The sequence below is a fragment of the Ctenocephalides felis genome, unplaced genomic scaffold (genome assembly GCF_003426905.1).
Source record: "Ctenocephalides felis isolate EL2017-DRISC unplaced genomic scaffold, ASM342690v1 CF-g0.4_SCAFFOLD_03570, whole genome shotgun sequence".
In the NCBI taxonomy this organism is placed as follows: Eukaryota; Metazoa; Arthropoda; class Insecta; order Siphonaptera; family Pulicidae; genus Ctenocephalides; species Ctenocephalides felis.
The window spans coordinates 6,599,579-6,612,074 of NW_020539724.1; the positions used below are offsets into that span (position 1 = coordinate 6,599,579).

Sequence of the window (12,496 nt, forward strand, 5' to 3'; positions counted from 1 at the left end):
AATTACACTTGACATTATATAATTCATGCTTATTAGAATATTGGCAGGCTTCAATAGTTTTGGCAATAATTAAATGCACTAATTGTTGAATATTGGAATCATTGCAGATTCTGTGGAAATCAAATATGCAACATTACATGAAGTTTAAAAGAATTAAAAAGCTTAATATCATGACAAATATACCTAAAAAATACTAGCTAATCTACTTATACACTGGCTTAGTGTTGAAAGATCTTGTAAAATATTTAAAACATTTTAGTTCACATTCTTGTATACATATTGCTTTTCCGTATTGATAGCACTATTTATTTGTGTATAAATGTTTAATAAATTTTTCCAGGGGTCAATCTACAAGTAAAAAATAGGTTTATAAACATAAATCAGCAAATAATAATAAAACAATATATTATTAGATACTGACCGTCATAGTTAAATTTGATAAGGATAAAATTCAGCTATTTTTGAGATCAATTCAAAACTTTGCTTTAAGTAATGTTGCCAGTCTGATTGTAGCTGTAAATAGTTTAAAGTAATTAATAAATATGCATGAATAACATTTAAATTATTAACTTACATCATCGTCTAAAGTCTCTTTATCAATTGAAGAAAGAAATTCTCCACTAGATGAAAATATGATATTATTAAAACAACTTGCTGCTATACTTAGAATAGCATTCTTGAACTATAACAAAAATTATTCATGATCATACAGGAACAGCGATTATATATTGATTTTATATGGAATGATTAAATTACCTATCAATACTAGTATTTATATTGAAATCCAATAAAATGCACCATACTTCCAAACAGCCCATATAACAATCTACACTTTGTTTATTTACAACAAAGGTGTAATGAAAAATAATGACATAAATTGAAGAGAATCAAAGTTGGTTCTGATAATAATCTACTAAAATGTTGAATCACAAACTTTTAATCAGTTCTGTAGTCTTTTCTAAGTAACTGAAAAAATATCACAACAATGAATACATAATAATAATTGTAACAGTACCCAAGTTAAATATTTTTAAACATTTATACCTATCTGTTAAACCAATGCATTTATTGGTTTGTTTATTTGCATAATTTATTCGGCATATCAGTCTCATATTTGACCACATAGAAGTGTTGATAATCCTGCAAATGCACATTTTCTATACAGAATTTCTGTAATAGCAGACAGTGCAACAATACTAATTGTTTCTGAATTTTGTAAGGTGACATCGGCTAATGCAAACAAAATATTTAGTAAATCTGAACTCACATATTCTGAGAGTTCCACCCAAGAAAATAAATGTTGCACCGTGCACAGTAATTCAAAACAAAGTTCTCTAAAATATAAAAAATTGTAGATATTATAGCAAGCAAATTATATATTAGTTCTATTTGAAGGTTATCCAAATTACCTAACACTATTGTCATCAACAGACATAATATTTCTTAACACAGCCTCATTTAAAACATGTTCTTTTGGAGAAGATGGCGGGTATTTCCATTGACCATTTATTCATAATTGATTGAAGTAATTCTGTAATAAACAATGCATTTTGTATGGAAACATTTAATTGGGTTTGTTAAATTATACTTACGTGTAATTATTGTAAAAACATCATCTAAATTTCCATTTAAACTTGTGACTAATTGCTGTTTTCGATTTGAATGATGTCATTTCTTGTTATAATTTCTTCGCATGTAACATGGAATAGAACTATTCCTAAATGGCAGTGTGTGGATTTGACCATCTAAATTAGAAAAAAGTATTTTATAGTATTTAAGTATTTTAAATTTTGTAAATATTGTTATTTAAGTCACTTATATTATATTACTTACATCCATAATTTTTTGAAAATACTCTTGCATCCTAAGGGAAATTCACGCTTTATAATATCAGTTAATAATTTTGCTAATTTGTTTGTTTGATATCTTTGTGTGGTACAATTTAACTTTGATTTAATATTTTTCCATAAGAAGTCTTTTTATCAACAATCTGTCATTATTCTCCAAAGTGAACCACCTTTTTGTAATAACATCCTGAATAAAGTAGAAGTCAATACATTTTTTACTCAAAAGTTTAATTGCAGTAGGTAATAAATAATTAAAACTGTAAGACATTACCTCGATAATATTTATTCCAAACATCCATACATGAATGTGATTATTTTGTGTCAAATTGCACAAACAAAGCTTCCAAGATGAACTATCTTGCTTAAATGCTTCCAATTGTACCTCAATATCATGTTTTCTACTGTTAGAAGTGGTTCCTGCATAAAACTCATTTATCAACTCTTCAATAATGGACAGTTGTTGGTACCCTTATTAAACAAAGAAAAAAATTAATGACAAGAATCAAATTTGATTCATATATATGATAATTGCCCACCATTGCAGATACAAAAATATTGTTAAAATATCTGAAAAAATGATCATGAAAGATTATTCAGAACATTAAAAACATATTATAATCAATTTATAAATACTTTTGATCATATTTTTTAAAAAGAATCAGTACAAACGTCCGGTTTCTCAATTTGTTGACATTTTATCGTTTTCCCACTGACGTTTGACGCATGTTCGATGACGTACCACACGCGGTGCCGCCTCTGCAAATAAATTGCCACAAACCTTGGGAAAAAGTGTTGCCATACTTAGCAAAAAGAATTGAGGTGCAGCGCGAAATTTAAAAGGATTTCTCGAATTGTAACAGACTTTTGTATACAGCTATCCTTAAAATGAATTCTTATTTAATATTTATTACTTCTAATTCCGGACTAATTTCAAATGCTTGTGTTCGATCCCAATTTTCATTTTCATATATCCATTTTCCTAGATCCTGAATATATTTCCAAGTGAAAACAGTCTTTCCCATTGATTCATCTAATTAAATAATATATGATCTTCATTAGATAAATTCTAATAAGAGTAGTTCTACGAAATATAAATTCGTTATCAGTTGGGTTGTCCCTATTTTTTTATATCTTAAATATGTTGCCCATCCCCAATCCTCATTTTTATTGATCTAAAATAAGTTTCCAAGTGAAAACAGGCTATCTCATTGCTGCATTTAATTAAATAATATATAATCACTATTAGATAAATTCTGATAAGAATAATTCTACAAAATATAAATTGGTTAACAGTTGGGTTGCCCACTCAATTTTTTTAGACCTTAAATATGTTGCTCATTCCCGATACCCATTTTTATAGATCTAAAATAAGTTTCCAAGTTAAAACAGCCTTTTCTATTGCTGCATTTAATCAAATGATATATGATCACTATTAGATAAATTCTAATAAGAATAATTCTATAAAATATAAATTGGTTAACAGTTGGGCTGCCCCCATTTTTTAGATCCTAAATATATTGCTCATCCTCCATCCCCATTTTCATAGATCTAAAATTTGTTTTCAAGTGAAAACAGCCTTTCTTATTGCTGCAAATAGTTAAATAATGTATGATTATTATTAGATTCTAATAAGAATAAATATATAAAACATAAATTGGTCAACCATCGGGTTGCCATCTGAATACAGGGCAAAAGTAGAAGTTCGAGCACAACAGCTCGTTTTCTGGTAAGTCCTGACTAACGTAACTAACATTTTTATAATTTTAAATAAGTTTTAAAATTGTCTTAATAGACAAATGTTCTTTATTGTACACCAATACCTTACCACTTTGGTCGTGGTTACTTTCCAAAAAACCACCTTCCAAAAGGTGATTATTGATGAGTATCTGATGATGATTCAATAATGGGTTATTGTAGTCGTAAATCGACTTTCCTTTATGAAAAATTGATTCAATAATTGCTGAATTTGTTTTCTCCAATGGAGAATAAATTTGTTTGCAGAAATTGCTATTCATATCTACCACCTGGGACTTTAAAATTCCCTTTGCTACCAGGAGCACTTTGCCAAAATCTGCACCAAAATCTGCGTCCAAAATGCAAAAAAATGAGGCAAAGTAAGGTACGGTGTCTTTAAGCTCAATTAAATGACTGTATTTGACAGCAATTATTAAGATTAAAGTCCATTTTCATAGAAATTGATATACCATGACCAATATATTTTTCCCACAAATATTCCTCAAAATTAAACAGATTTATTAATCATTATATTAACACGCACTTGCAGGTAATAATATAGTGATGTGCAACTTGTTTGATCGACTATCATATACCTTTTATCTTCATGTATTTAAATTTGTACCACCTTGCACAATATATAATGAAACCAGGTAATCGTTTATCAGTTTATCAGTCGACAAACAATACCAAATTTACCTCACTTCTTGTTTCGTGTGATAGACTAATCACAAGATAAGGTGCTCTTAGTGATAAGATATCATGTAATTCTGTTCTAAATAAAATTGATTTTAGCAATGTTCGTTCGGATTGTTCTGTGCATTTCATAAAACATACTTTCTCAAGATGCATTTTTGTGCGAAAATCGTTTTATTGACTATTATTTGCAGTGTATATTGTCAGAATAATAACTCTGGAACAATTAAAGTGAAAGATATTTGTTCTATATGTACTTGCAACAATGATACGGGAGTGTTGGATTGTAATGCACGCCAAATTTTAACTGTTTTTACTGATGATGAATGGAATAAACTAATGGATGACTCCAAAACTAACATCAGTGTTGTGCAGATGCAAAATAATGAATTGACTCATTTATTACCGTTTCCTGCACTTGATATAAAAGTAAGCTTGTTTTGAAATAAATTAATATCATTAGTATACATTGTTATAACTCAGCGATTTCTAATCTGTGGGGCGCTTCTTAGGGTATTAAAAAAATCGAACCCAAAATAACATAATATCAAATGGATGTGTGTGGCTAAAGTTCTAAAGCTCACTTATATACTTTAAATAAATAATTTTAACATTGTAATTCAGTTTATCAAAACAAATTTTAGACAATGTTACAGTATTTATAATAAACTATTTGAAAACATTTGATATTCCTCGATCATTTTGTTACGGTACGAAAAGTTCCAGCAATTTGCCTTAAGGCACGATGCCATACACCACTAGTTATGTACACGTTTACATATTATTTCATATAATTTTGTAGTACATTAAATAAATTATAATGTCAGTAAATTTTGAAAAATAATTTTAAAAAAATGTATGAAAACGTTTGAAATCACTGTCTTAACGATGATGATCAATGATCAAGGAAAATGTCCATGTTTCCAAATTAGAATGCCAAAAATTTTGGAAGAGTTCTAAAAATTGAACCATCAATTTCCAAAAATTTGTAAAATTTTACAGACTTTCTTATCTTGTTTTGCAATTCCCATTATCAACATTAGTTAATATCAATTGATATATTAATGACCAAACCAAATGTTCATATTTTTGCCAAACTAGAATTAAATGTACTTTGTTAGGTTATGTATTTTTATTATTACCATATGATTATACCTCTACAATATTTATTAATAAAATATCCTTGATATAATTATATAAAGATTTTCATATAATGCTCATTAGCTAACATTTTTGCCATATTTATGTTTTAAATACAAATTTAATCATAAATTTAAAAAATATGCAAGTTCAAAAATGTTACCTAATTTTTAAACCATAAATAATATATTGAAATATCCAACCAATATTTAATTATAAAATATCCATTAATAATGTCTATGATTAATATTATAGGTTTTAGACTTGAGTCTAAACAGGATTTTAAGAATTGAACCTGCAACTTTCAAAAATCTCCAAAATTTGACGGAGTTGAACTTAAGTAATAACAGGTTGACATCAAAGTTTCTAATTCCATCAGTTTTCGAGGTAAGTAATTCTTTAAAACAAATCTATACTTTTATCCATCTTTTTATTATTATTATTTTTTGGTACAGGGCGATTATTCTCCAGATGCATATGAGCCATTAAAATCGATGAAAGTACTGAAATTGGGTAATAACATGCTACATACATTAGACCAAGATTTGTTCGAACATTTAGGAACTTTGGAAGTTTTGTCTCTGGAATCAAATCCTTTCAAAGTGATAGACACACATACAGAAACTGCTATATCTGGACTCCTACATTTGCAAGTAAGAACATCTCTACTAATTTACTAATAGTATTTATTAACAGCCTCATTTTTTCCTTTGTCCAGCATTTGGATCTGAGCTACTTAGACTTAGAAACGCTTCCAAAAAATTTGCTCCATACTCCAAAAGATTTGAAAACATTGAATTTGACTGGAAATTTGTTTACAAAACTGCCTGAAAGTCTTCGGTATGCCCAAAGTTTAACTTGGTTGAACTTGAATGAGAATCCAATAACATCCTTAGAAAGCGACAAGTGAGTAAAAAACAGAATTAAATCTCAAGATGATAGAAATTGTTATTCTCGCTGCCAAATGAATAAAACTAAAATTAAATGAAATTAATTTCTCTAAAAAGGAGATACTCAGGTTTACTCGTCTATGATTTTGATGGAACTACTCACGGTGATAGATTTGATAGTCGAAACAAACCTTCATGATTGAACCGCTTCTCATAAGACTCTAATGTTTTAAAAAGTTTGTTTTGACTATCATCTCGAGAAAACCAGAGAATCCCCTTTAATTTAAAGAAAAACTGATCTATAGCTTTTTCCAGCATTTTCCCAACAATGTCTTCCTTGGAAGTACTTCATGTGCTATATGAACAAAACCTCATCAGCAAAGGAGATACCCAGCTCTTCTCGTCTGAGATTTTGATGGAACTCCTCACAGGATTCAGATTTAATAGTCAAAACAAGCCTTTATGATTTCCGCTTCTCACAAGACTCTGATATTTTAAAAAGCTTGTTTTGACTATCATCTCCATCACCATGCAAAGTTCCATCAAAATCTTGGGCCAGAAAACCAAAAAATCTCCTTGTTAGCATAGAGGTCTATAACGTAAAAGAAAACTGATATATAGCTTTTTTCCAGCATTTTTCCAACGATGTCTTCCTTGGAAGTACTTCATATGTGCTATATGAACGACCTCATCAGCATTGGTCAAAAGTCTTTAAGTGGATTGATAAAATTAAAAGAACTGCATATGAATAATAACCCACGCCTAAAATTCCTACATGAATCTGCCTTATCTAGACATGATGACCAGCCAGGATCTGAGGGAGAACTTTGGCCACCTCTGGAACTGGTATAGATAATAAATTCCCTTCTTTAATATTTGTACAGCACTCAGAACTATGTGTTTTATAGAAGGCAACCCAGTGGTTGACCATTCTGTTTTCTGATGAGATTATATTAGGTATATTCTAATAGTAAGTTAATATATGCAGCTATTTTCCAAAAGTCTATTTCTACTTGTTATCTTATTTTGAGATCTACAATCACCAGTGATGAATTTTTACTATTCTGATTATGTTCCCATGAGACATTTATTTTCAAGTTAAGATTTAAATATAATTGCAATGATTCATATATTTTAAAATAAAAAAGTTGAAACATTATATCGTTCTGATTAAAATTGGATAAATGGAGCAATTAAAAAATTAGCTGGTAAGCGATAACAATTCTAGGTATGTCTAATCTTATCTAAAGATTAGGTGGTATAGTCATCGCCAAAATTGGAAGAAATGAACTAAATAAAGTTTGTAAAAATAAAAAAAAAATAGTAAATAATCAAATTAATCAATAAGAAGTAAAATTAAGAATTTTTTACTATGTGACTATTAAACTTTTTTTTATTTTTTTAGGTCTATTTACACAGTAACAACATAAGTACAATAGATCGTCATTTCATAGGCAGATGGGACAATTTGAAAATAGTTGATATTCGTTTTAACCATTGGTCTTGTGATTGTGAAAATCAGTGGATTGCTAGTGAATTAGTTAAACAAATCGAGGAAAAAACACCTCAACTTGTCCACGGATTACAGTAAGAATTAGAAATAGAAATAAAGAACCAACCTTAGATAAAAATTAGCCTCCTAATACACATCTCTCTAATTTTAAATATGATACCAAATTTTTATGTCTGCAAGATTTTTATTCTAACTATTGTTGATTATTTAAGGTGTTCAGAACCAGTGGAAATGATAGGTGAAAATTTATTAACCATTGAAAAAAAGCATACAGAAATGAGGTGCTTGGATAAATTTGGGAATAGACCTGAGCGAGATGGAGCTTTGTTGATTGGAATTCTTGTTGGTACGTATATTATCCAGAAAAAAATTCAAAATTGAAATTGTAAAAGATTTATATCGATCTTAATAAGCATCATTTCATTTCATCTTTTTGATAGATAAGCTTCTATCAATTCATTATGAATCGATAGATTTCTTTTAGAATGATATTTGTTTATAATATATTATTGGCTCCGTCTAAAATATGATTTAATATTATAAATCTATTAAAAATTATTATTTTGATAGGTTTAATAACAGCCTTGCCGATTTGTATAGCTGCAATTCTTTGCTATAGAAGAAGATGCGGTTTAGTCAATAGAGGTCCTGCCGATTTTTCGAGAGCATTTTACCAAAGAGCTGATATGGCCGATGATGCCATGCACATTTAAAAAAAATCTTTTTTATTCTTTTAAATTTTTTTTTTTTATTTTTTTTAAAATATATTTGTTTTAATTAACTTTTTTATTTTATCAATAGACATAAGTTTAATTTTTTATAATTCATGTTTTTTATATATTTTGAATACCTAATACATACCTATATTTTTATATATTTTTTAAAAAAACGATTATTTATTTTTTCAAAATACTTTTTTTTGTCTAAGACATAAAAATAAATTATTTTTTTTAATTCTTTTTTTATTTTTTTTAAATACATTTGTTTATTTTTTTTAATTCATGTGTTTATATATATTTTAATACATGCCTACATTTTTAAATATTTTTTTAAAAATAATTTTTTCAAAATACATTTTTGTGTTTTCTGAAAGACATTTTTTATTGTTTTAAATTTTTTTTTCTTATTTAAAATTATGTTCCAAATACATAATTTTATATTTTAAAATTATATTTGTATATTTCTCTTAAATATTTTAATTTGTTATTTTCTTACTGTTACTTCTTACTTTTTGTTATTAACTGATAAAATAAGTTAATCATTTAAATATTGTGTTTGTTTTTTATAAATGTTATTGAATAAATTAAGTATAAATTAGTATAAAATATAAAAAAACATAAGTATAAATAAGTTAATATAAATTGAAATTTTTTGTTTGAGATATATTTTGTAAAAAAAATCATTTCATGACAAATTATCTTATTGTTAAAAACATGTATACCAGGATACCAGTATTAGTACAAATAGAATTGTATGTAGATTGGAAAATAAATATAATAATATCATGACATATTTATAATTTTACCCAGAATATGTGTTTTAACTTAATCAAGATTAACTTATCAAGTTTAGAATATTATCACATTAGAATTAACAAGAATTATTAAAATTAATCTATTACCATTTTATTAATTGAATTAATAAAATGATAATAAATTAATATATACATGACATACATTAAAATCTAGAATTACAATTTATTGTTTGTGCAAAATAACAAACAAAATTAACTATAAACGAATTTAAATAAACTTCAGTCAATATAGTAAGTTTTTTTTATAAAATATTTATTGTAAATTTAGTTACAATATAAATTAATAATTTGGATTTAATATTTATTTCATAATTTACAAAAAATTTATAAATTACATATTTGTACATAAATAAAATTATATTTTCCTAGGAATTGGATAAACATCTGCAATTTACAGCACATTATTATATGGTATTTAATATAATATACAAATTTAATATCCGACACGATTAAAAACCGGTGTCGGATTACTGGAATGTTTGGATTAGTGGATTATAATGAAATGATCATAATTATCAGCATATGATATTAGATATAACGTTAAAATTTTCAAAAAATTCTGTCGCGATCGTTAGTAAGAGCCTACTGTATATTGCAATTTTATTTAAGCTCATAAATTAATTTATAATTATTAATTAATTAAATATTTGCAGTTCTATCGTTGATCTTTGTACACTGCACCGCCAATACCGGAGATCATAGCCTGTGAGATTAACAATTCACTTCACAAGTTAGGGTCTCAGGGAGCCGGCAGTATCATAAACGTATCCTTATAAAATTAATTAAAATAAAATATAAAATTTTAATATACATAATATTTAGCAACTCTATAATATGTAGTATTTAGCAATTGATTGACAGAAAACTTTAGCGACAGAAAAAAATAGCCTTAAGACAAGTGCTTTAAAACTTACTTTGACTCTACTTGTTAACTAAGGGGTCACTCATCAATAATAAAATTCCAAATTTAGAAAGAAATGGATTAAAATAACTTATTGCTTGATTAATGATAAAATAACTCTTTGCAAGGGTGTAAGTTTAAATTTTTTTACCATCAATATTATTATTGTAATAGTTTTTGAGATTCTAAATTTCTATCCTGCTCAAATCTAGATTGAGTTTGAAAAAAACCTTGAATATTTTCGGATAATATTGAAACTAAGTATAAGTACTACAATTTATGCCACGATCTTGAATAAAAAAGTTGTAATTAACATTTGTAAAAAAATAATAAAAGAACATTTTCTTTTACTTATCAATTTATAATTTGTTCAAATGCATTAAGACAAGACAAGTACTTCAAGACAAGGCAAGTACCAGGAGACAAGGCAAGAAAAAACAAATTGATGATAAAAGAAATCTTCAAAAATGTTTTTACAGATTTAAGTTATTTACCATCATTAATATTATATGAATTCTTGAGATTAAAATTCCAAAAGCTATGAATTTAATTCCAAATCAATTATCTAGCAAGAATTTTGAGTCATCAATTACAATTGCTAAATATTTTCGTTACACATTTTTGTTTGCTCCTCAGATATTTTTCTTTCCACACCAAATTCCTAACCAATCAATTAAAATACACTTTCGTATTTACTAATATCTTAATCTCTATAAAAACATGAAACTAATTTGCTTATCGATTTTTATATACGTGCATAAAATTTCATAGGAAACGCCTTTGTCTCGAATTCAAAATAATATAACAAATTCTAATTAATGTTAAATGTTTGGAAAATATTATGCACATACTTTTGGCATTACGTTAAAATACGCAAATTAAAACGAAGTTCTACATAAACATTATTTCTGCATATATAGAGAAACATGTAAATAACACTTAATTACAGTAAGGCGTCAACGATAACTAATTGCTTATGTTTAAATAATTTTAAATATTGATAAAATTATTTGTATTTCAAATCATCAGGTTCACTAAGAGTTTTGAATTTGAAAACTAGGAATATTTTAATGAATATTATATATTAATAAATAGAAATTCTTATTAGAAATTCTATGATTCTTATTAGAAACGCTTAGATTCTTATTAGAAATCTACCCCAGGGTACATTGGTACAAATAAAATATGCTTAAATAATTTTTAAAAAATATGTAAAGTTTATAAAAAGTTAATATATTTTATATACTTATTGGTGGATAAAACTACAAAATATAATATCAAAAATAATATTTTTTCTATTATATTTGTAGTTTTTTCACTCAGAAAGAGATTTGAAACGTATGAACAGCTTATAAATTTTAAAATGTAACTCAGGGTTTTTCTTTAATATTTGGACAAATTTTGGTTAAAACTTTATTGTTTATATATATATATATATATATATATATATATACATACATATGATTATTAACATTTGCATACAAAAATTATCAAATTGCAACGAATCTCTATCATCTTTTCATTTCAACATTTGTATGAAAAAATCTATCACAAAATATATGAACAATAAAAATAATGAATTTTCTTAATATTTTTGTAATAATTAATATAACTAATATAGTAAAAATTAACTTTTATATTTCGGCTGACTAAAAATAGTCGTTTTTTTAATCATATAAGAAAAGTTAGCAGATCGTACAGTAGCTAAAATTCAGTACTATACAACCTACTACCTCATTTTATATGAATAATTATATCATATCATCTCCATTCACAAAATTTTCATAAAAAACTAGCACTCAGCATTTTCTGAAACAAAGAAAAAAATATTTATTTATTTATAGAAATGGAAATATGAAGTATATTTGTATTATACCATGTGTACCTACGCAGTATTGTAAATGTATATACATACTCACTAAAAATTAACCACACTTTCAAAATAATAAAAAAAAAAACAAATTAAGAATATTTTTTCACTAAAGAAAATGCGTTTCTTTAAAATAATTTAAACAATTTCTTGGTATGAGGGAAACAAATAATTAGGATTATTTTCTTACTTAGAAAACGTACCACACAATTGTTAATAAACGATTTTCTCTCTTATGAGAAATATTTTCTGTAATTGAATGGAAAACTCAGTTTAGTATATTATTTTTGAGGATATTTTCTATAATTAAATGTACAACTTATTTTAGTATATTATTTTTCTTTAGGTCAACGTAAGTAGCATTCTAATTA

General features: G+C 26.2%; 2 protein-coding genes across 2 annotated transcripts; one reads left to right on the plus strand and one right to left on the minus strand.

Moving 5' to 3' along the window:
- Positions 1-1,874: 1,874 nt before the first annotated feature.
- Positions 1,875-3,862, minus strand: LOC113383147 (exportin-6-A-like). The gene is made up of 3 exons (XM_026621392.1): positions 3,673-3,862; positions 2,119-2,315; positions 1,875-2,034 (listed from the first exon to the last, which is right to left on the minus strand). Exons 1-3 carry the CDS (start codon positions 3,860-3,862, stop codon positions 1,954-1,956), a joined length of 468 nt encoding a protein of 155 aa, XP_026477177.1. The 3' UTR covers positions 1,875-1,953.
- Positions 3,863-4,380: 518 nt separating this feature from the next.
- Positions 4,381-8,533, plus strand: LOC113383144 (slit homolog 1 protein-like). Its single transcript, XM_026621391.1, has 8 exons — positions 4,381-4,706; positions 5,673-5,804; positions 5,873-6,070; positions 6,136-6,323; positions 6,940-7,153; positions 7,713-7,894; positions 8,033-8,166; positions 8,391-8,533. Exons 1-8 carry the CDS (start codon positions 4,428-4,430, stop codon positions 8,531-8,533), a joined length of 1,470 nt encoding a protein of 489 aa, XP_026477176.1. The 5' UTR covers positions 4,381-4,427.
- Positions 8,534-12,496: the final 3,963 nt, after the last annotated feature.

Bases quoted from the DNA above. Each gene is read 5' to 3' on its own strand.
- LOC113383144 (XM_026621391.1), top strand. From the start codon at position 4,428: ATGCATTTTTGTGCGAAAATCGTTTTATTGACTATTATTTGCAGTGTA. The intron at 6,071-6,135 runs GTAAGAACATCT...TCCTTTGTCCAG, and splicing joins CTGGACTCCTACATTTGCAA to CATTTGGATCTGAGCTACTT. The intron at 6,324-6,939 runs GTGAGTAAAAAA...GCTTTTTTCCAG, and splicing joins ACATCCTTAGAAAGCGACAA to CATTTTTCCAACGATGTCTT.
- LOC113383147 (XM_026621392.1), bottom strand. From the start codon at position 3,862: ATGAATAGCAATTTCTGCAAACAAATTTATTCTCCATTGGAGAAAACA. The intron at 2,316-3,672 runs GTAAGGTATTGG...TTGTTTAATAAG, and splicing joins AAGTAACCACGACCAAAGTG to GGTACCAACAACTGTCCATT. The intron at 2,035-2,118 runs GTAATGTCTTAC...TACTTTATTCAG, and splicing joins TTGGAATAAATATTATCGAG to GATGTTATTACAAAAAGGTG.